Source organism: Gymnoscopelus braueri (genome assembly GCF_963280865.1).
Source record: "Gymnoscopelus braueri genome assembly, chromosome: 14".
NCBI classification, from domain to species: domain Eukaryota; kingdom Metazoa; phylum Chordata; class Actinopteri; order Myctophiformes; family Myctophidae; genus Gymnoscopelus; species Gymnoscopelus braueri.
Window position 1 is genome coordinate 12,379,882 of NC_137619.1, and position 25,160 is coordinate 12,405,041.

Consider the following 25,160-nt stretch of genomic DNA (forward strand, 5'->3'; position numbering starts at 1 on the left):
ACATACATTCACTTATTAAGCCCTATGTTTTATACTTTGGCTAATTTGAAAATAGCCGATGTACAAGATCACAATGAGCTTGTAGATCTGCTATTTTGGGGTGAAAGTTCCCCCCAGAATAGGGATGGTAGGTAGGGTTCAAGCGATAACCTTTACATTATCCTACACAGACATCTTTTCTTTTTTATTATTATTATTTCAGCAATGGCCAGCAGATGGCAACCTTGGTCAAGTTGTCTATATTCTAAAACAGGGGTCTTCAACAGGGGTGCGGGACCCCTAGGGGGTCCTCAGAGTTACTTCAGGGGGGCTGACAAATCTTTTTGTGATATGATTTTTTTTTACATTAACCACTTGGACCCTAGCAATCCCTTTTCTGAGGAGAACTTTAGCCAAAAATAGCAGATCTACAAGCTCACAACGTGTTGTGAGCTTGTAGATCGGCTATTTTTGGCAAAGAAGTAGAGGGAAAAAACAGCAGACCAAGTAAAAAATAGGTTTAATCTGAAACACAGTTTTATACAATGTAGAGGGGGTCCCTGCTTCACCTCTCTCTCAGCTATAGAAAAACGTTGAAGACCCCTGTTCTAAAGTGTAGAAATTCTCATTGGACAGCATAAACCTCATTATGTCCAAAACTGTTACTTTTTAGGATTCAAATAAAAAAGCATCAAAAGTAGCAGATCTACAAGCTCGAAACACTTCGCTTTGATGGTCGTCTGTCATGACCGTCATGGATGAACTTCAACCTGGTGTTTGCACTTTCTCCCTTTTTTGGTCCGTACATCTACATAAATGTTCAGATTTCAAATATAAAGTGCTTAGGCTACCTCATGGCCATGGATGTTACAATTATGTACGGGCCCTCAGAAGTACCGTATCTCCCGCGTATTGTTCAATAAAAAGTATTTTAATCCGATCGTTGGCCATTTTCTCATAGAGTTAATGTATAATTTGTATTATTTATTTATTTGTATTTCATGTATAATTTGTATTATTTATTTATTAATATTTTGGTGCTTTTTTGCTGTTTCTTTTACCCCCTTTTCTCCCCAATTTAGTAATTATGCCAATTGATTCCTCCCCACAGACCACATGCGTTGTCACTGCTGTATCCTACCAGTGGTAAAGTAACTAAGTACAGTTACTCAAGTTGTACTTAAGTACAATTTTGAGGTATTTTTTCTTGAGTATTTCCAATTTTCTGTACTTTAACTTCTACTCCACTACATCTCAGAGGCAAATAACAAAAGAGGCATACAAAAATGTAATACTCAAGTAAAGTAAATGTACTGTAGCTATCTCAAAATTGTACTTTAAGTACCATACTTGAATAAATGTACTTAGTTACTTTCCACCACTGGACAACACAAACTTGAACTTCAACCTTCAGTATTGATCTGATATATGGCGAGACACTCAACAATGTAGTTCAATTAGCTTTATTGCTAGAAATAGAAAAATGAGATTGAGACATATAGTGAAAGGACAATATTATTTTTTAAATCTATACATTCAAGGACATACAATTAACATTATTTGCCTGCACGTTTCAAAGTGAGGCGCTGATCGATTGACAGTAATAAATATGTTTCATCACTTGATTTTTCATACACAACACATTTTCCCCATTGACATTTTAAATCTCTTGCTCTTATTGCATAAAACACACATGCCTTCTTCATAGCATCAGTGATATCTGTGAACGGAAGTCACCACTCGATGGTGCGGTAAGTGATATTGCTTTTGTTAAAATAAGTCATGCATATCTCTACATTGTTATAGTAATCATTGCTATAGTGTTTGTTCAGTAACAGGGGTCTCCCTCTCTCTCCAGCTCTTTGGCAGGCTAAACAGAAAATACTTTTCAGGGTCAGGACACCAATTTGATCCAATCAGGAGAGAGAACTCATACAGGATAAACCGTTGAAATTGGTGATGTAGTGATGACACAAAGAAGTGAGCAGACTAAATTGGAACTGGAACCCTGTTAATGAACAAACACTCTATAGCAATGTTTACTATCAAAATATAGAGCTTAACTCTTTTCACACAAAAAAAAATGTGTTTAAACAAAAAAAAAGAATCACTTACCCTACCTTTACGGTGGCATGAGCAATACTTAATAATAATTTATATAATAATAGTTTCATAGTGTTTACATTCGTTAGGCAAGGCACTTACATAATGATGATTTTGCTTTTATCAAACACAACAATACAAAACATTAACATAAATAAAGTAACTTACTTCCATGTAATACAAATAGGTGGCAATATGGTACACGGTCAAATCTATTTTGCACCATAGATAATATACCTACATATCTCAAATGATTTAGGAATGTAATGTTCCCTATTCTGATGGAATGTAAAAAATAAGAAGAAGAATCTCGTTACCTTCAATTTTGTCACATATATATAGTTGAAGTTAATATGCATAAAATCATAAAAACAAAGGTTTCAGTTGAACTGAAACTTAACTGAAGCAGAGATTGAGAATAGAGTGCTTTAACCATTGGCCTTTAAGCACTCAAGGCATGTTGTTTAATGGAGTAAAACTGGAGAAACAAATGTCCTTGTGTAAGGTGTGTAAAAATGTCATTTTTACACAATCTGAGTTAACCGCTTGAACCCTTTCTTTTTTTCCCCAGAAGTTTTATCCCACGATTTTGTAACCCATTTTTTCACCCAGTGCCAATTGCATATGTAATCCTGGGCCCTATTTTCCCTCTGCCAGCCTGGGGAGAGCCCAGAACTGAGCTCATGCCTCCTTCAATGCATGATGAGCTAGCCGCTTCTTATCACCTGACAGGGGGGAGTTTCCCCGGTAGGACGTAGCGTGTGGAAGGAACATGTTATTCCAACCAGTTCCTTTCCCCTCCATCAGGTGCCCCGGCTGACCAGGGGGAGGCAGTATAGAGACCAGGATTACTGCATGTTTTTTGTGAGGATACCTACCCTAGGGGACACGGGGAGAACATGCAAACTCCACACAGAAAGGTCCTTTCGCCAACCCCACACCGCTTAAACCCTATGTACTTTGTTGATCGTGGGTCCCCCAGGGTTCTGTACTTGGTCCCCTCCTTTTTTCACCTTTACATCAAATCTCTTTGCTAGAAAACAGCCGATCTACAAGCGCGCAGACCTACAATTTTCGGTATTTTGGCCAAATGAATAAGTGTTGCATGTGTTTCATTGATTTTGCCATGGTGGCTCCATGCGTTGTGTTAAGGTAATTTTCATGCTTGGAGCGACAAGTGTTGGAACGGCACATCACACGACGAAAGTGTCCTCAAAACGACAAACAAAATGTGTCGTGGAGGACGTCCGCCGACGGTGTCACGCTGCAAGCTTGTACATCTTCAATTTTTTAACATTTTTGAAAAATATCAAAAATGTTGAATAATCTTGCATTTCTTTTACATAAATCTTCTCTGCTGGGGGTCCCTGGCACAAAACCATTTCAGATGGGGGTCCGTGGCCAAATACAGGTGTCCTTCCCTTGAAAAGGTTTGAGAACCACTGTCGCAGACAGTAAAAATATCAGAATGAGATGAAACACGTAGTGCGACGCGTCGATTGACACTTGCCGATCCAAGCTTAAATTATCCTTTAGGGTTGTGTAAGAGTTTAGTCCTTCTGTAGAGAGCTGTAGTAATCGGTCAGAACCTTCCAGGCTTTGGGAGCCATGAAGCCTTCTGGAGGGTTCTCTCCGCTCCGTGCTAGCTTCCTCATCTTGGTGCCGGAGATGAATTCAAAGTCAGCATTTCTGGAAAAATATGAAATTCAGGGATTAGAGCAAAAACAAATGTAATAATATTGACTTTATTACCGGAAGTCATTGGCGGTTGAATCAGTTAAACGCTTGCCCAAATATATGACTGCCATCATAGTACTTAAGATGACTGACATCGTTGACATTCTGCATGAAGTCTGGGATCCACATGGAAGCCACACCATTATTACACCTCATCTTGTTGTATTGCTGTTACAAACCAAACATTCAAGCCATACCTTACTAGCAGTGGTGGCTTTCTGCCCAACAATATTTGCAATGTTTCAAAAGGTTCCACTTACAAACCTGATATCCATGTTGACTTAATCACTGGAGCTAAAGTAGTTATTCTACTTCCAGCCTTAGCCTCAACATATTTCATACCAATAATATTAATACCAATGTTTTTAAATCAGTGCTTCTCAAATGTTTTCATGCCAAGGACCCCTAAATTGATAGTATTTGGCTGTGGACTCCCATCTGAAAATGTTATGTACCAGGGACCCCCAGAAGAGAAGTTCTTTTGTTTAAAAAAATGTCAACAATGTTTTTAAAAATTTACAAAAATAGAAGATGTACAAGCTTGCAGCGTGGCACAAAGTGACACACTGTGAGCTTGTAGATCTGCCATTTTTGAATAGCCAACGCTAAAATCTAAAATGACCCAGATGCTTTCCCGCTTTTGATGGGTTAACAATGAACATCTCATCATCCTCACCGCTCCTTGTCGTAAAAGTCCATGGCCTTCTTAACCTTGTTGTAGGCGGCTACCCTGAAGGGGATGATCTCCACAGACGTGAGGCCGGGGGCCATGGTGAGGACCTTACTCCCGTGGGTGGGTTCGTACATGTCCTGTTTGGTCTCGGGGTGAGGCATACCCGCAGGGTCACGGCCCACGATGTAGAAGTTGGCCCCAGCCACCATTCTTGCCCTGCAATGCCACTGCACCTGAGGGGGATTCCACCAGACATACACATTCAAAACACACGTTTCCGTAACACGTTTGCTGAAAACCTGTGATGATGTAACCAATAGTGTAACGTAACTAAGTACATTTACTCAGGTGCTAAAGTACCTAACAAGTATAATTGTTAGGTACTTTAATTTACTGGAGTATTTCCCATGTTTAATACTTTTACTTATACTCCACTACATCTTAGAGGCAAATATTGTACTTTTACTCCACTACAATTATTTGAAAACTTTAGTTACTAGTTACTTTGCAGATATAAATTATTATTATTATAAAACATACATTAACCAATTTAGCCCCGTTTTATATATGGGCTATTTGAAAATAGCCGATCTACAAGCTCACAACCAAGACCCTCATTGGAAACAAGTCCGCAAGGACTTTTATGAACGGACCTGTTAGACAAAGTATTTTAAATGTAACTGTGCTGTTTTACATTTTTTGCCTAATAAAATATTCAATCAATATATATTATTCAATCAATCAAACAACGCGTCGCATCGTGACGCGTTGTGAGCTTGTAGATCTGCTATTTTCAAACATTTTAGTACTTTTACTACTTTAAGCATATTTTGATGCCAATACTTTTGTACTTTTACTTGAGTAACATTTTGAACATGGGCATTTTACTTGTAACAGAGTATTTCTACATTGCAGTATTGCAGTACTTAAGTAGAAAATCTGAGTACTTTTTCCACCACTGGATGTAACACCAACAACCTCACTGATCACAAACATTTTTTATGTAGTTCCCGCAATCTGCAAATTCCCACTTCCCCAATGTACTGTACTGTAGACCCTTGGCGCTGCTGACCCCTACTGGTCAGTTTGTTAGGTAGGGTGTAAAAATAAACAACACATGGGTTCCCGAGGCTAGGGAGGGTGTACTGTAGACAACCAAGTGTCTCCTCCTTGCCATTACAATCAATCAAAACTCACCTCCGTGGGTCCGGCGTACATCATGGGCGAGGGGAAGATGGCCACGATGGTGTTGGCCGGGTCCAGGACACCCTCGTCCAGCACGGCGGCGTGCTGCTTCATCCTCCACTCCAGAGGCACGTCGTCGTCCTTGGTCCAGCCGCCCAGCGGGTGCAGCAGCAGGACGGGCTTCTGGTAGCCGCGCTCCAGCAGGCGCCGCTTGGTGTCCTGCATGAGCAGGGCGTGGCCGTTGTGGACGGGGTTACGCAGCTGGAACGCAAATATGGCATCTGCAGGGGGTACATCAAAGTAAAGGTTGTTGTTTTGCGAAAGCAGATGACACAAAAAAAAGGCATGATTATTTCAGATGTAGGCCTACGCAAACTGCAAGCCAAAATGGCTAAAGGTTAAGCCTAATTTATCGTCTCTGTCGGGTGGAAACCTGCTTTTCAGGATTCTAATAAAAAAAGAAACAATGGAAACAAGTCCCCAGGACTTTTGTGTGTACCTTGTGCTGTTTGCACTCATTATAAATACAGTGTAAGTAAATATTGTTTTAATTTTCACAAACCGGACCTTCACATTTCCAGTGGATACTTTGTGCAAGTGTAAAGTACACATAACATGCTGGAGCCATGAACAAAGCTCAGAGGATAGGAGCACAGTCTAGAGCAGCAAAAGAACAACAAAACCTCAACTCCAAACGTTCACAGAATGGGGTGCAGAGTATGGGCCGCAAATATCGTTTTTAAATATATATATTTTAAAATAAAATGTATATATCAACAAATCGATTAACCACTTGAGTGTTATTTTAAAATAGTGAAAATAGCAGATCCACAAGCTCGAGCTTGTAGTTGTAGCGTCTGTTGTAGCTTTGTGAGCTACAACCTTTATACCCCCTAGTGCAGATATGCAAATTAAGACAACTTAACCACTTAAACCCCAGCATCCCTACCGTATGAAAAGCTTTCGCAGAAAATAGCCGATCGACAAGCTCACACCTCGTCGCAGCGATCCTACGATCACGATATTTTCAGCAAAAGCTTTCCCCATGATAAACGAAAACAGAAAATACACTAGAATAGAGCCCTGAGGGACTCCGCTCAACCATATGGGGTTTAAGCGGTTGAACAGCTATGAACGCAGCATTCAAGTGGGCGGGGCAGGTAAGAAGAACAGGGTTGCATCATTCATTCTTCAACACTTTACAGATGCTTCCATAAAGTGTTTTAAAACACAGTGACTCAGACAGGCTTCATGCAGCTTTTAATTTACCATCATACTTTTACACCAGGTCCTTTGTCAAGAGCTTCTGAAAAACAAATTTCAGACTGCTGTGTACAGTACAGTATTGATAGTGTCATTAAAAGCTTAATAGCTGTAAGTGATTTGTATTAAGTTTTTCATTAAAAAGCTCTTCTAATAGTAGATTACTACAGAGTGTTCCAGTAACAGGGGTCTCCCCATCCCTCCAGCTCTTTAGTACACAGAAAATACATAGGTGGGTCACCATTTCTTTTCTCTTGCACTTATTTTGTTGTTTTTGCTTTTTCCAAATAAAGTAGATTTCTTCTTTTTCTTTTCCCCCATGTAAAGCAACTTTGATAAGTGTTGTATACATCTGAGATCTTATTAGTTATTAGTATTAGCATCATGTCATTTCATTTCTAACCTGCTTTCATGTCTTTGAACTTCTGCTTGAGCTCCATTGGAGTAAGGCGGTACTGGTCCAGCCCATCGTTCCATCTGATTCGGTCCAGCACCTCGAGGTCACCGCCAACCAGCCAATCACCTCCCTCCATAACCATCTGCAAAAGATACAACAAAACAAAATGTGTTAATACATCATCACAATCATTTTAACCACTTTATCCATTCATACGCTGGCTATAAAAAAATAGCAGATGTATAGGGTCGCAGCATTTTTTTTAAATCTCAAAAGTTTTTGAAAAATGTTGAACAATTTGACATTTTTAAACATAAATCCTCTCTTTTGGGGGGTGCCTGGCACTAAATATTTTCAGATGGGGGTCCGCGGCCAAATATATATCAATTTGGGGGTCCTTGGTACGAAAACAACTGATCGAAGTCTAAATCAGACTTAACTGTGGGTTGGTACCTTTACGTATAGGGGCGTTGTGGGTATAGGTTGGTACCTTTATGTAGGGGTGTTGTGGGTATAGGTTGGTACCTTTATGTAGGGGTGTTGTGGGTATAGGTTGGTACCTTTATGTAGGGGTGTTGTGGGTATAGGTTGGTACCTTTATGTAGGGGTGTTGTGGGTATAGGTTGGTACCTTTATGTAGGGGTGTTGTGGGTATAGGTTGGTACCTTTATGTAGGGGTGTTGTGGGTATAGGTTGGTACCTTTATGTATGGGTGTTGTGGACAGGTGGTAGGTACCTTTATGTAGGGGTGTTGTGGACAGGTGGTAGGTACCTTTATGTAGGGGTGTTGTGGACAGGTGGTAGGTACCTTTATGTAGGGGTGTTGTGGGTATAGGTTGGTACCTTTATGTAGGGGTGTTGTGGGCAGGTGGTTCCCCACTGTCGGGCGCAGCGCTCCTCCTTGCGGTGCTCATAGAACTCTGGCTTCCGCAGGATGGCCACCCTGTTACCCTGGAACTCCAGAGCCACCGCTGCACACCCATCCAGCTCCTCCTTGGTCTCAGTGCTGACAGGCAGCACGATGGGAACAGACTGGTTGATCGCCCCACCTGAAATGCCCCAAAACATGACATTAGTCCTGCGATTCTCAACCTTTTTGAAGTTCAAGGAGCCCCAGGTTTGATATGCATCTGGCCACGGAACCCCATTTCATACCATATTTCCCCCATTTGATACCATATTTATTTATCTTTGGGACCCCCAATCTACACTGTAAAATAATCAGTGTTAATTTAACTCTGAGAGTGTTCAAATGGTCTACAAGCAGAGTGAAAATAGTGAAAATAGCCAATGTTCAAGCTTGTTGATTGCCTATTTTCACTATTTTATGTTGCATGTCGAAGTAAATAAAAAATAGGCCTTAAGTGGTTAATCATTCTAATCGATTTAGTCGTGTATCAGGAAAAACGGGCTTCTCAATTATTGAATGAATCTTACCATCCAACAGGTTGCCAAAGTGCATCACCTGGAGGAACTCTCTCTCCCTCATGAAGCCCTTCAGAGGGCTGGCCCAGCCTTCTGCCAACACCTGCACCCACTGGAGGTCCAGCTGCACGAGGACAAGGAGGGGGAAAGTTAATAAAAGAATCCATTCATAATGTTTCCGTATTTTGGGCACGTCATCATACGTGAAAAGTCTTTAGAAAATGACAAAGCCAGTGAAGATTGCAGATCTACGATTTCACAGGGTGTGATGTCACTGTAGCTAAGAGAATTGAACAACACTAATTGTTTACAATAGGAGCAGCACATTTTTGCGGCCGTCCGGCCGAGCTGAGCATCTTTTCTGCGTTGCGCGTTCAAGAGCCCCGTTTTTATCTGCTTGCCAAGGGCTGAAATATTTTCAGAAATGCTTTGGTTGGACAACACAGACAAAGCCTATATTCTGTTTTTAGAAGTAGTTAGTGAGTTGTGTTGGTCACAACAACTCAGGAGGACTCTGGACCCAGTATTTACACTGACCGGTACTGACCCCCATTCACCGTCCATCTGATATGTGATAGTAGAAAGGCAGGCTATAAAACAGAGTGTTATTAAACGTGTTACCTTGGTGATATTGATGGTGGGTAGTGTGCTTGCGTCAGCCACAGCCAGATGCAGCTTATTCTCTGGAACAAAGAGTTCATTCACCTCCTCCATGACCCCACTGGGTACTATATTCTATGTGCACAAAGAGAAAATGTACAATATTCCATAAAGATTACAATATTCTACATGCAGGCAAACAAAAATATTCTATAAAAAGTACTACATATTCTACATGCACATTGCACAAAGACAAAAGGCCCATACGTATGTAATGCTGAGATAATATTGCTATGGCCAATAGCCAATAGATAGACTGTGTGTGAGTGTTTAAATCTTTTACTGGAGCTGTAAGTGGTTACTTTCACGAATACACAGTAAAATCCTCACTGTTAACCCAGTTACAAATGTAACCAAACTTTGTTACGTTTATACACTCCCAGAGTTACAAATGGATACTGTGCATTATTAGGACTTAGATAGATTTTGTACGCAGTGGTTCCTAATATGGGGCAAGCAATTTAGAAGAGGTTCTGTGTGTCTCTGCCAGCTCAGTGGCCTTGTGGTTGAGTGTCCTCCCTGGGATTGGGAGGTCGGGGTGTCGATTCCCCGGCTGGGTCATACCAAAGACTATAAAAATGGTACCAAATGCCTCCCTGCTTGGCACTCAGCATCAAGGGTTGGATGGGGGGTAAGTCCCTGTGACATACTAGAGCAGGGCTACTCAACTTAAGATGGCTCAGGGGCCACTCAGCAAAATACCAAGTCCAAGGGGCCGCCATAAAAATGACGGTCCTATTTTGGATTTTTCGATTTTGTAACACACAAGAAAATGTACATTTTGACATCATATTATTTTCACTGTACCAGTTTATTTTGTGTGTATGTCCAGTGGCATCAGTTCAGCAAAAGCTAAGGTATGGCAAGGTTAGGGTTGCCAACTCCCAGAGATTGAAATAAGGGACACCTATCCTGGGCGCGCGGCAAAGCCGCGCGGCCGGAAAAATGTGGGGGTCAAACACCCCCAAAAACCCGAAATGCATAGAAAACTATGCATTATACCTGTAACAATTGACGCACCTCCTGTATGTATGTCTGTCTGTTTGTTTTTGAAAAATGTTTTAGCAACCCATATATTTGAACGGAAATGTATATTTTTATCCTGTGCTTAAAAATGTACCATGAGGGGGCCGCCAAGACGCTGCGCCGCGGGTTGAGTAGCGCTGTACTAGAGTCACGTCCAGGGGATGTACCTCAAAATTTTACTTAAAGGGATAGTTCACCCATATTCTTTTTTTCCCCTATCGATTAGTCACCCCATGGAGACTTGAATTCATGGATATAGATATTTTTTTATTCGATAGGAGACACAAAGGAGACTCTTTGTGTCTCCTACCGGAACCGCTGCCAGTCATCAAATTATTGGCTTAGGAATGCGACTAAAACAAAACAATATCCATGAATTCAAGTCTCCATGGGGTGACTAATCAATAGAAAAAAAGGCAGTGCTGTACATGTCGAACTACTTCTCCGAAGTGGGTGACACCCACAGCCACAGCACTTGAGGGAGCAACCATGATCTGGTACCACCCAAATTTAGAACAAACAAAATTCTCATTCTATACTACTCTGCCACCAAAATGTGGAATATGCCCAGACACCATCCATTAAAGGATGTGTAACACTGGTTTCTTTCAAAATTGCCCTGAAAAAAACCCAGGAGACCACAAGGGGAGGTAAATGTAATTTGGCACATATAGTGTTTGTTTTTGTTGATGACATGTATTATTGTATACATTTGTTATGCTATGTTGAACATTTGTAACTCAAATCTTTGCTTCTGGGGGGTCCCTAGAACAAAACATTTGACAAATGTCCGCTTTAAAACATATATAATCAAAGATTTGCACAAATCTTCACGATTCTTCAAAAAATAGCAGATCTACAAGCTCATAGCGCGGCACTCAGTGCCACGCTATGAGCTTGTATATCTGCTATTTTTGAATAGCCAAAGAAATCTAAAATCCCACAGATGCGTTCCCGGTCTTAAAGGGTTAATGTATTACTGTAACACATGCTGTTTACTTTTCGGACTAATAAAGTATTCAATCGATCAATATTGAATGTAAGCGTGTGCTCCCTCCCCACCTGGTCTTTCAGCAACTTGAGCACATGCTCGATGCACTCGTTCACAGTCTGCTCTCCTGTCTTCAGCACCAGCTCTGGTGCCTCTGGCCGCTCATAAGTCGCGTCGATCCCAGTGAAACCTGACAACAAAAAGAGATACATGAAGAATATGAATTAACCAGTGGTGTAAAAGTAAACTAAGTACATTTACTCAAGTACTGTACTTAAGTACAATGTTGAGGTACTTTTACTTTACTGGAGTTTTGTAATTGTCTATACTTATACTTCTATCTCAGAGGCAAATATTGACTTTTTAGTACACTACAATTACTTGAAAACTTTAGTTACTAGTTACTTTGCAGATATAAATTATTACATTATAAAACATACATTAACCACTTTAGCCCTATTTTATACATAGGCAATTTGAAAATAGCAGATTTACAAGCTCACGCAACGCGTTGTAAGCTTGTAGATCTGCTATTTTCAAACATTTTAGTACTTTTACTCAAGTGTTTTTTTTATTCCGGACTTTTACTTGTAACAGGGTACTTCTACATTGCAATATTGATACTTTTACTTAAGTAAAACATTTGAGTACTTTTCCCACCACTGTAATTAACCACAGGAACCCTAACAACGTCCCTTTTCTTGGGAGTGTCGTAATATAGGACCGCTGTCAATATAGTACACAGGGGTTAAAGTGGTGAAGTTTCATTAAGAGATGGGGTGGTGGCTCAGCCTGTTCAGTGCAAAGACCACGTCGTTGTTGTCGGGCAGAAACCTTGTATCTCCAAATTAACTTCCTACTTGATCATACTACGGTGTCACACAAAAGCATCAAAAGTAGTGGTTTGGTTAAATCTGTCTGACATAATACATTAAGACTATCTTAGACCGGGATCAAGTCCTGCTTTGAAGGTCACTGATGTGTGCAAATTACTGGACACAGTAGTAGGCAGGTTAGACCGGATCACACTGGTTAATAGAAACCAAGCTTTCCACAGCTAGCGTACAGACTACGGAAGTTGAGCAGAAGAAAGTATTTAAGGAGATGCGGTTTATGGCATTTATGTCTGACGACATCTGGGCAGCTATAAACATGAAAGATTTCTAGAATAACGATCTGCAAACAAAGCGAGCTTGCAAGCGTGAGACTGCTGCCAACTGTCAGCGACGCGTGTGAAACCGGATCTGGGGAGACGCATGCACGGATATTCAATTCTCTTTCATTCTCTTTATGGATTTAAGAGGTTTATGGAGATTGAGAACTGAACTGACACTGTAACTCCTTGTTCACTGGAGGGAAAGTTAACGCACTCAATCCGGGAACGCATCTGTGTCATTTTAGATTTTAGCCATAAGCATTATTTAATACTTTGGCTATTCAAAAATAGCAGATATACAAGCTCGTACAGCGGCACCAAGTGCCTGGAACAACATATTTTGATGAGTAAAACCATTGTACCCAAAATTATATGTATTTGGCTGACGACCCCCATCTCAAAATATTTTGTTCCAGGGACCCCCAGAAGCAAAGATTTGAGTTAAAAATGTTGTAGCAGATCTACAAGCTCGTAGCTATGAGCTTGTATATCTGCTATTTTTTAATAGCCCAAAGTATAAAATAATGGTTATAGCTAAAAATCGAAAATGACACAGTAGGCGTTCCCTTGAATGGGTTAAGACTGTATCCCTAGCTGAGCTACCTGCGCTCAGTGCTGCCTGTAAGGGTCCATCCATCCATCCATCCATCCATCCATCCATCCATCCATCCATCCATCCATCCATCCATCCATCCATCCATCCATCCATCCATCCATCCATCCATGCTGTTTTCAGTGCTATGTTTTCAATGGGAACTCTGCTCTACTGAAACACCAGCTTACTCTAAATCCTTCCAAACACGCAAATCACGTTATCACGTTACACGCTATGTCTCTCGACCCACAGTTCCACCAAGGCACGGGGAAAATTGTAACATAGTACTTTAGGGGGGGGAGTAACTGTAATATTTTTTACTCAAAACGGTATAGTAAGTAGTTATTCTTACAGTACTCGTTTTACTGGAAAATGTAATAGTACAGTAACACGTTGCTTTTGCCTCGTTACTTACCAACACTGAAATCAGGTGTAAATCTTCAAGGAAACAAAATTAAAGGTAGGGTAAGTGATTTTCTTTGGTTAAAATACGTTTTAAATAGCTCTATATTCTGATGGTAATCATTGCTATAGAGTGTTTGTTCAGTAACAGGACTCCCTGTTTCTCCAGCTCTTTAAAGGACGACTTCACCGCTTTTCAACCTATCTTCATATAATTGGCCCTCACTAATACTCATGATAAAATGGTACAATTTTTTTCTACTCGGTCTGTGTCTCAGAGGAGGGCTGTGGACAGTTCAGAGTCCCGTCTACCAGTGACATCATCAATGGGGAATCCAAGCTAATAGAAACGGCAGGCTTTCTATTCCTGGAAAGTTGCAATGCAATAAAAGAAGCCATTGTTCTCGTGTTAATAAAAATCTAAATAAAAAATGTGAAATCTTGTTGGAAAAAGAAATCATGCCTAACAATGATGTCACTGGTAGACGGTTTCTGGACTGTCCACAGTCCTCCTATGAGACACAGGCCGAGTAGAAAAAAATTGTACCATTTTATCATGAGTATTAGCGAGGACCAATTATATGAAGATAGGTTGAAAAGCGGTGAAGTCGTCCTTTAATAAAACAGAAAATACATTTTCAGGTAGGTGACAAAATGTCAGCCAATCAGGAGAGAGTACCCATTTATCATCTTCATTTTATAGTGTTCCAGTTTCACCTTTTAAAAACAACCTTTTTGTTTTAACCAGCGTGATCTAGATGAGAGTGACGACACTAGCGTTGACTCCCATTGTAAGAATGGAATGCGGAAATGCTCGTTCGAACTCAATGAGGAAGTTCCAATGTTTGGAACTATATAGCCCATAGCGGCCCGCTTTGCGGCGAGATCAAAGTGTGTCGTAGCTCTCTCTCTCTATGGGTCTGGTTTGAACCAAAACATATCACTTACCCTACCTTTAACTGGCTACAGGTCTGAGTGTAGAGAACATTAACCAGCAGATATTTTGATATGAATGTTGTCAGGGGCACAGACCTTTGATCTCTCCAGCACGAGCCTTCTTGTAGAGTCCTTTAACATCGCGACTCTCACACACCTCCAGCGAGGCGTTGATGAACACCTCGAAGAAAGGCAGACCGGCGTTCATATGGATCTTCCTGGCCTCCTCGCGGTCCTGCAGGGAAAAGAAAGACAGCATTTGACTGTATGTCGGGAAAGTGCTATTGTTCTCTTTTTTTATATCACCAAATAAAATCAATCAATCAATCAATCAATCATCTCTGTATCCATCCTTTTTCTTTTCCAGCGGTGGAAAGTAACTAAGTAAGTGCATTCATGTAATGTACTTGAGTTCAATTAGATATTTTTACTTACTTAAATTGATTAAAATCGGTGGTTCCCAAACTTATTAGCTTGAGACCCAAAAGAGAAATTTGATCTCTCCCCGGGACCCAAATTAGTGAATATAGCCGGATCTACAAGCTCAGAATGTGTCGCATTATGAGCTTGTAGATCTGCTATTTTCACTACTGCTTAAATATATTTATTTATGGATTAGTTTTTACATTTTTCATTTATTTATAACTACTTTTGAATGTTTTTTTTTAATGTTTTTTTTTAAAATCTTTTGAAATATATATATATATATATTTTAATGTAGGAAACAATGGGATATATACTCGCGATCCATAAAGATGGATCCCCAACCCACTGGTTTATATGATATTCTATTTTTGTTTAAACCGGTTAAACAGGTTAATTTGATGAACGGTTGCGCCCCTAATTCTGAGTGACAGGTATTCTGAGTGACAGGTGGAGAGAGGTAGACAAATGAATGTGTTTGTGAGAGAGAGAGAGAGAGAGAGAGAGAGAGAGAGAGAGAGAGAGAGAGAGAGAGAGAGAGAGAGAGAGAGAGAGAGAGAGAGAGAGAGAGAGAGAGAGAGAGAGAGAGACACACCAAGGATGACAGTAGAGACTTAGTACAACTGGTCATTACAACCATCACCCTTCAGTGACAGCACACACATTGTTATGGTCATTAAAGGCGTGCCCCCCGGTATGTAAATGTATGCATAAAAGAAACCCGACAGGTACATCTGGTAAAGTTCAAGGATGCTGAAATGTCATCAGACAAAGGGGAGTTAAGCCTTTTCAAATATATAAAATGTATACAAATCTTTTTAAAACAGCAGATCTACAAGCTCACAATGCATCGCGATCGGCTATTTTCAAATGGCCAAAATGTTTATAGGGCTGTTTTGTAATGATAATCAAAAGTAACTAGTAACTAAAGTTTTCAAATATTTGTAGTGGAGTAAAAGTACAGAAAATTGGAAATACTCCAGGAAATACTCAAGTAAAAATACCTCAAAATTGTACGTAAGTACAGTACTTGAGTAAATTTACTTAGTTACTTTACACCACTGATTATTTTACTTTAAAATGGACTGTTGGAATGAGATTCTACTGCCCGGGATAAAAAGGGAAATTAGAACTAAGAATTGTCGCAAGGGAAAGATGAAGCTGGTCAGCGAACAGTAATAATAATAATAATGAATAATAATAACCTTGGAGTATGGAGAGATGAAGCTGGTGATGCAGACCAGGCCAGCGTCGGCGAACAGCTTGGCCACCTCAGCGATACGCCGGATGTTCTCCTCCCGGGCAGTGGCAGAGAAGCCCAGGTCCTTGTTGAGGCCGTGGCGGATGTTGTCTCCGTCCAGCGAGTAGCAGGGGATGGCGTGAGACACCAGGTACTCCTCCAGGGCAAAGCCGATGGTGGTCTTACCAGCACCAGACAAACCTGCAATTATGCATGATGTTGATTTGATTTGATTTATTTGATGTTAACCAAAGCCCTGAGACCGATTCTACAAAATGTCTTCTAAATCTAAATGTTGCCGTCAGTGGTTCTCAAACTATTTCATGTCAAGGACCCCCAAAATGATATGTATTTGGCAGCGGACCCCCCAGAAGCAAATATTTGAGTTACAAATGTTCGCTTTAAAGATATATGTACTCAAAGATTTACACAAATGTGTTTTTAAATAGCAGATCTACAAGCTCATATCGCGGCACACGGTGCCACGATATGAGCTTGTAGATCTGCTATTTTTGAAGAGCCAAAGAAATCTCAAATGACACAGATGCGTTCCCGGTCTTAATGGGTTAAAGCGGCATATGTAACTTTTTTTAATGAATACATTTTAATTTTGTCCAATCTGTATGGTAGAGTATGTTAATACAATATAACTTGTACTTTGTCTCCCTGCTCTTCTATTGAGACATGTAGATCGTGTCAAAGGTCATGTCTCACCTAGACACAGGATCGGAGACAAATTTTTACCTGATGGTCAAGATTCAATTTATCCCCTGAGCAAGCAGGCAGGCTCTATTAGCTCAATGGTAAAACCTTTTCAGCACCAGGAAACCGGGTTCAAATCCGTGGTAGAAGAGGAAAGTTACTCTCTTTTTGCTGTGGCGGGAAAGATCCCGCCACAGCAAAACTAACTCTGTTTATAAGCATACAGTTATAGGACAATTTGAGTAGTGAAGCATTTTGAATAAAAACGGGTTACGCAAAACATTGGCATCTTCAAAAGGCGCAACGAGAATTATTAAGGCGTGCAAACTGTTAACCCATTCAATCCGGGAACGCATCTGTGTCATTTTAGATTTCTTTGGCTGTTAAAAAATAGCAGAACATTCGTGCAAATCTTTGAATATATTTATTTCTAAAGCAAACATTTGTTCCAGGCACCTCCAGAAGCAAAGATTTGAGTTAAAAATGTTGGTTAAAAAATATATATGCATTCAAAGACTTTGAAAGGATTTGAATAGCCAAAGTACAAAATAATGGTTATAGCTCAAATAAAATGCTCTAAAATGACACAGATGCGTCTCCCGGATTGAATGGGTTAATGCAACTAATTGATTTGAAGGTAATAAATAATACATTTTGATAAGATAATGGCTAGCTGCAGCCACTACTAGAATGCTTTTACCTGTCAGCCAGATGGTACATCCTCTGAAGCCTCCTCTGGTGCCGACCACCTGGCCTCTTTTGCTCCGACTCACATGGTGGGCTTGGTACACGACGTTGGTGGATCTGTTGAGGTCCTGCAATACAAAGGATGCCTGCTTAGAACCCGTGTTCATTTTGTCGACTAAAACTATGACGACAAATGTTTGTGGACTACCTTTCTTCCCTGACGAAAACTAAATCAAAACCAAGCTCAGCTATTTTAGGCACACGGCCAAGTACAAATCAGGCATTATGACGCCGGAGGCAACATAAATCTTAGTCGAGAATCAACTGCAGGTTTAGTCAACTAAAATCTTATGATATTTAGTCAACCAAAACCAGACTAAAACTAAAACATTTCAGGTGACTAAAATATGACTAAGACTAAACAGAATTTCATTCAAAAGGCTAAAACCACATCAAACATTTTAATTTCAAGGTCACCCAGTTTGGTACGCTGACCCATAACCATAAGGGTCCATTTGGCTCTATTTGTACATTCTCTGAAAGGTCCATTTGGTTCCTAAACTACTATGATGCAACGGCTATTTTCACAGTTTTTGAAAAAGTGATTAATTCATAATATAAGTTTTATTACTAGGTCTCAAGCTGAAAAAAGTTTGGGAACTGCTACTGCTCTACCGTACAGACGGGTTAAAATAATGTTTTATGTATTAAAATAAGTCCTGGGATTGGAGTTATAAATTCCTTAGTAAGAAGAACACAATCACTGAATGACTTCATTCATTTTTCTGACCATATGTAATGGGCCCCTGCAGTCACTGACTAAGTGTGACTGGAGGGGGGGGGGGGGGGGGCGGTGGCTAAAAGAGGCTGCATTGACCTCTAGAAAGAGAGAGAGAGAGAGAGAGAGAGAGAGAGAGAGAGAGAGAGAGAGAGAGGGAGGTAGTACACATGGACAATGTGTCCAGTGTGTGTCCTGGTAGCCTAGTGATGATGTGGCACACCGGCCGAATACCCACACCCACATGCTGTGCACCCATCCATCCCTCCTTCAATCCATTTATCCCCTTTTCCTTTGCTTTTTTCTAAGGACCCCAGTTTGATACCGTTGCTGTCGGGCAGAAAACCTCTAACTCCATATTCCACTTGATCACACTACTAAAGCATGAAAAGTAGCAGATCTACAAGCTCGGAACGCGGCGCGGAGCGACGCGTTTTGAGCTTGTAGATCTGCCCCCATAAATGTTTTAATCTCTGGGACCCCAATACATCCTCTGTGTTTTTTTCCCTCAGAGTTACAGATCCTTAAGGGATCCACCTGGACCCCTGGCGGTCCCCGGACCTGATGTCGAGAAACTGTGATCTTTTCCCACCGTCACACTTGTACATCTGCAATTTTTGTGAGCTTGTAGATCGGCATTTTTTTCGGTACACGGCACCAGCGCGAAAGTATAAACCTGAATCTTTAACTAATTTGTAAGCCTATCGGAAAAATCTTTTTGTAACCATAAAAAACATTTCTCTTGTGAGCACCAGGAAAATTGTCCTCACGTCTATTTCTCAAATTCTGCTAATACTTATGGGTACATTTGGTTCTCACAAGTATAGTAATACGCACACACACACGCACACGCACACACACACGCACACGCACACACACACACACACACACACACACACACACACACACCCCCCCCCAGTAAAACTGCCAGTGCCTGTACAACCCCACCCGGTGTTGGTTTACAAACACACACACACAGGCTCCTGTTATTCAGCCCTCCTCCCAGCACATGCCCCCCTAGCTGTCACCTCCTGAACTGCATGCACTGTGACCACACAGAGACCTGTCTGTCTCTGTTCTTCACACACACACACACACACACACATACAGTATACATGCATATCGCTGCTGTCGGCCGGGCAGAAACCTCTTATCGCCATATTCTAACTTTTTTTCAATTAATGCCCTACTTGATCGTACTACAGCGTCACACAAAAGCATCAAAATTAGCAGATCTACAAGCGTTTTGAGCTTGTAGATCTGCTACTTTTGATGCTTTTGAAATTGAATCCTGAGAAGTAACACTTGTGGACGTATGAGGTTTCCTCCCGACAGAGATGTATGGAATGATACACAGACAGCCAACCCCTCTATACCGGTCTACAGCTGCATCAGCAAATGGCCATCATGCTGGGAATTAAATGTGTGACAATATGAATTGGGGGAAAAGGGGATAATTATGCCCTAAACTTTAAGTGTCAAGTCCCTATTTACAGTGCTGTTACTTTGCAAGTGGACAATATTTCAAATGACTCACTCTTATAGTAACTAACTAGCAATAGAAACAATGCACAACACAGCACGTCCATTAACCCATTAAAACCGGGGAAGCATCTGTGTCATTTTTTATTTTAGCAGATCTACAAGCTTACAGCGCTGCAAGCTTGTACATCTGCTATTTTTATTTTTTTATCTTGAAAGTGTGAGAACTGCTGATGTAGAAGGCATTTGTAGAATCGGCCTCAGGTCTTAGTGGGTTTTAAATACATAAAAACAATTCATTAGCATTGTGATGTTAATTTAAGTACACAGCGAGACAGACAGAGGGAAAATGGCCGAGGGCTGTAAACAATTAGCACCATTCATCGAAGCATACTGTAGGTACTTTCACTTTGGCATTATGTGAACATGTACTCCACTGTAATTACTATGTGAGTTTGTGGGGTTACCATTTGTATGCCTTTCATGAATATTACTTCATGAATAAGTCTTCTTTTCCAGTAAAAAAAAAAAGATACTTTATATTTTTACTCCTCTACAGTACATATCTTTATTGTACTATAATTATTTGAAAACTTTAGTTAGAACTCACAACTTACTTTGCAGATTTTAATTATTATTACAAACCATCCATTAACAAATTAAGCTTTATTTTATAGTAGTATAGCTTATTTGACAAATTTAGAAAAAGTTTGGTACTTTTACTTTTGAACTGTGCGTATATTCTGATGCCAATACTTTTGTGCTTTTACTGAAGTAACATTTTGAATACAGAACTTTTTACTTGTAAAAAAACTATATTGTGGTATTGCTCATTTTAATTTAGCGTAAGTAGCAAAATCGGAGTACTTCTTCAACCACCTAACCACCAATATATTATTTTTTGTCTGGAAATGTTCATTGGACAGATAGAGGAATACTTTTGACATCATTCAAACGGAATATAGGTCTATGCTTTAAAAGGGACACTTCACCCAAAAATAACTTTGTTTCAATGGATTAGTCACCCCATGGAGACTTGAATTCATGGATATTTTTTTAGTTTTTTGTCTCATTCCTAAGACAATAATTTGATGACCGGCAGCGGTTCCGGTAGGACACACAACGACTCGTTGTGTCTCCTACCGGAGCCGCTGCCTACCGGTCCGCTGGTCATCAAATGATTGTCTTAGGAATGAGACAAAAACTAAAAAATATCCATGAATTCAAGTCTCCATGGGGTGACTAATCCATTGAAACAATTTTTTTTTGGGTGAAGTGTCCCTTTAATGTCTAAGCTGGCATCCACATGAATGAGTGCTGTGTGTGTCAGGATAAATGCAGTCCTTGAACTGAAACATACCAGTTACAGCATTGGTTCTCAAAGTGTGTGTGTGTGTGTGGGGGGGGGACCAGGGGGGTGGACCAAGCTCACAACCTCGTCGACGAGGTTGTGAGCTTGGAGCTTGTAGATCAGAATTGTTTTAAACTTTCGGAAAAATGAAGAGTCTGACCGATGGCGGATATCTTTGGTCGGATGCCGATCCTTATTTTGGAGACTCCTAGCTCACTGATTGATCGATATTTTGTACAAAAAGTTCAAATCAATTTGAAAAACTTAGATTTGATTCAAGTTTCTATTTGAGAACATTTAACTTATAGGCAAACAAATAAATAAAAAAATACACTTTTTTTGGACAGATAGTATATAAAAAGAACATCTCTCAGAGTAGGTCCTACACAGTATGAATACAGTAGGTATTCGGTAGACCTCTTTGATTTTTAAATCGTGAAGTGTGGCTGCTCATATAAACTGTTATCACAATCTAAACATTGTTGACAAGTTTTCCACCATGCCTTAGTGTTTATTCTAGGGACAGTTTGCAAATAATGGAGATACGTTAGATTAGGGTGACCAGACGTACCGGTTTGGCCAGGATTGTCCCATGCAGTTTCCAGCTGTGTGTCCCGAGTCCCAACAAATATCTCTAAAAGACTCAAATGTCCCGTTTTTCAACATTCACTACCGGTTGCATAGACATCCTGTGCCCCGGGTCATAGCCCAGGGCACCAGCCACACCACTAAGGCCAGGGTTAATCCGACCCTGGGTGGGGACAGGGTCAGTGGTTATCAGTGGTGTAAAGTAACTAAGTACATTTACTCGTAAAAGTATTGTACTTGAATTTTGAGGTATTTTTACTTTACTGGAGTATATCCAATTTTCTATACTTTTACTTCTACTCCACTACATCTCAGAGGCAAATATTGTACTTTCACTCCACTACAATTATTTGAACATTTTAGTTACTAGTTACTTTGTAGATTTTGATAATTATTACAAAACATACATTAACCAACCACTTCAGCACTATATACATTTTGGACATTTGAAAATAGCCGATCTACAAGCTCACAATGCATTGTGAGTGAGCTTGTAGATCTGCTATTTTCAAAAGATTTTTATACATTTGAAAACTTGAAACGGGACATTCTGCACAATGAGTTCTTTCACTTTTGGTACTTTAAGTACATTTTGATGCCAATACTTTTGTACTTTTACTCAAGTAGATTTTGAATTCCGGACTATTACTTGTAACAGTAATAGTCCTAAAAACAGAGTATTTCTACATTGCAGTATTGATACTTTTACTTAAGTAAAAAATTTGAGTACTTTTTCCACCACTGGTGTGTATACATGTGCGCGTGCGTGAATGTTCATGAATGGGCGTGGGCATGCACGAACGTGCACATTCATTTAAGGTCCCCGATTTGGGGTGGGAGAACCAAACCGCTGATGTCACTGGTAGGCGGATTTCTGAACTGTCCACAGCACTCCTCTGAGACACAGACCAAGTAGACAAAAATGGTGCCGTCTTATAAATGAGCATTAGTGAGGACGGTAACCGGAACGCTCACCCACCAGCATTCTTGTGTTGTATAGTTTTACTGAGGTTATAATGTTAGAAATGAATTTAGAGTTAGACATAGTTTTACTGAGGTTAAGTTTAGGAATAAGGTTATAGTTTAGGCATAATTTTACTGAGGTTAAGTTAAGGAATAAGGTTAGGTTTAGGCATAGTTTTACTGAGGTTACGTTTAGGAATACCTGGTGGCGACCGTTCCGAGGTCGCCAGAGTTGACCCGGGGCGAGCGTGTTTTGGGGCGAGCGTTCTTGTATTCGTGAGGACCAATAATGTGAAGATAGGTAAAAAATGGGTGAAGTGGTCCTTTTATGCAGTTCTTTGGGTGGTTGGTTATAGTAGCCTATAGCACAGCTATAAAAAAAGAACCTGTTAAGTCACTGTATGGTTCATCTTTAGAAGTTCTCTACTGGTTCTGTACTGGTTCTTCAGCATAGTTCAGGCACCTGTAATAGTTATTTTAAGGGCGCCGATACTGTGGGTGCCTCGGGGGTAAAGCTCCCAGGAGAAATGACGAGCACCCATCACAAACTCATCACAAAAAAAGAAAAGAAAAAAACTCCAACATCTACGCTTCATGGAATATTTTTTTTGTACCAAATTAACCGAATGAACCGCATTAAAGTAAAAAAAAGAGTAACAAACCCGCCCCCAGTAGCGTGCACATAAATTGGCGCCCCTGCACCCTTTGACTAAGGTCCTAGTAACAATAGAAACAATGCAGCAATAGAAACAATGCACAATACATCATATAGCACCATTTGACAAAGGTGTAAGGTGAGTTAGATCACCTTTAACATAGGTGCTATAACACCAGAATAGGCTCTCCTATGATTAATTTGTGAGCCAAAGCAACCATTTGAGTGTTGTAATGTACAGAACCAGATGTACAGCTGCAGTACCACTAAGTTATGTGTGCAGTGTGCACAGAACCCGGTGTGCTGTAGCCTACATGCATATGGGTTCAATAGAGCTACATCGACCTACTATTGTTTTAAAATACAATGTATAGTTGTTGTTGTAGTCGTTTTTTGCCAAATACTGCAACCCTGAGCTCTTACTGAGACTGAGAACACCCACCAGCCAAACAGTTAAATCAGTGTTCATTCGACTCTGTGAGAGTCCATTTGGTTAATGGTGTAGCCATACTGTACACTCTCTGTGTTACAAATGGATAATAAATCATTGGCTCTCAAAGTCAGGTTCCCTTGAGAGGGGTTTCCAAATGGACCCTTACAGATCTGTAACTCTGCAGTCACTTATGGGGGTCCTTGAAATGAAAACGTTTGAGAACCATTGGAAGCATATAGGCTACTATGTAGGCAGTGGTGGAAAGTAACTAAGTACATTTACTTAAGTACAGTTTTGAGGAACTTTTACTTTACTGGAGTATTTCCAATTTTGTATACTTTCACTTATACTTTGTAGACATTAACCACTTCAGCCCTATTTCAACTTTGGCTATTTGAAAATCATACATTTTATACATTTGAAACCTTTGAAATGGGACATTCTGCATAATGAGTACTTTTACTTTCGGTACTTTAAGTATATTTTGATGCCAATACTTTTGTACTTTTACTCAAGTAAATTTGTAATTCTAGACTCTTACTTGTAGGCTAACAGAGTGTTTCTTTTAAAATAGTACTTTTACCACCACTGTGTAGGACCACTGTAACTAAGACCTGTGTAGGTTACTGACCGTTAAGCACCAGTCTACACCTTTTATTCATGACTATTAAGCTGTATCCAATCATCACTAGGTCAATAAATCACTACACAGCGCTCATAAACGTGTTACTGTGTAACTAAGTTGATCAGAACAGTGTGTCAGGAACACTGACCGACAATAACATTATGCATGAATACATTGTAGCCTAGTTGTAGACTAAACACACCCTATATGCATTCTTATACAACTCCTGATGTTTTGACAACTGTCTCCAGGCTTCCCTCTCTAAACTGTACCTCTCAATACACTTACCGTTCGAAGCTTTTTAATTCCAGACATTGTTATAACCCTGTTATAACCCCGACGCACTCTGGACCCTCTGGCTCTCTCTTCGGCAGGAGTTTTGAAGTGTGGCCGGCGAGCTCCTCGGTCCGAGCTTTATTTCACAACTCCTTCGGGGTAGTAGACTAACTAAATCCTCATCGAAGAGAAGAGACCATAGGCTATAGCAGGGCTGCCCTTTTAAAAGGACTCCTCCAAGACACGTAGCATTCCGGTGGTGGGCCAGCCCTCCATCGGGAGGACCATCCCCTCCTCTTACGGCTGAATTAGCGGCCAATGCAGGGGCGTGACGTGCACAGCACAGGGCCGTGCCTCTGTGGGTGCCTCCGGACCGAGGGGGGGGGGGGGGGGGTTGGATTGAATCGGGCGTTGTTTTAAAGACAAGCT

The 25,160-nt window shown here is 40.5% G+C and overlaps 1 protein-coding gene across 1 annotated transcript; it reads right to left on the reverse strand.

Annotated features, from left to right (window-relative positions):
• Positions 1-1,426: 1,426 nt before the first annotated feature.
• LOC308100996 (bifunctional 3'-phosphoadenosine 5'-phosphosulfate synthase 2-like) lies at positions 1,427-24,960 on the reverse strand. The gene is made up of 12 exons (XM_080450242.1): positions 24,744-24,960; positions 17,594-17,708; positions 16,157-16,392; positions 14,625-14,763; positions 11,511-11,629; positions 9,384-9,497; positions 8,775-8,886; positions 8,181-8,386; positions 7,344-7,479; positions 5,690-5,958; positions 4,496-4,725; positions 1,427-3,771 (listed from the first exon to the last, which is right to left on the reverse strand). Exons 1-12 carry the CDS (start codon positions 24,768-24,770, stop codon positions 3,633-3,635), a joined length of 1,842 nt encoding a protein of 613 aa, XP_080306368.1. The 5' UTR covers positions 24,771-24,960; the 3' UTR covers positions 1,427-3,632.
• Positions 24,961-25,160: the final 200 nt, after the last annotated feature.

Excerpts from the sequence above, each read along its gene's own strand:
- LOC308100996 (XM_080450242.1), bottom strand. The coding sequence starts at position 24,770 with ATGTCTGGAATTAAAAAGCTTCGAACG. Across the intron at positions 8,387-8,774 it reads CTTTGGCAACCTGTTGGATG|GTGGGGCGATCAACCAGTCT; the intron begins GTAAGATTCATT and ends GGGGCATTTCAG. Across the intron at positions 5,959-7,343 it reads GTTCAAAGACATGAAAGCAG|ATGCCATATTTGCGTTCCAG; the intron begins GTTAGAAATGAA and ends TACCCCCTGCAG.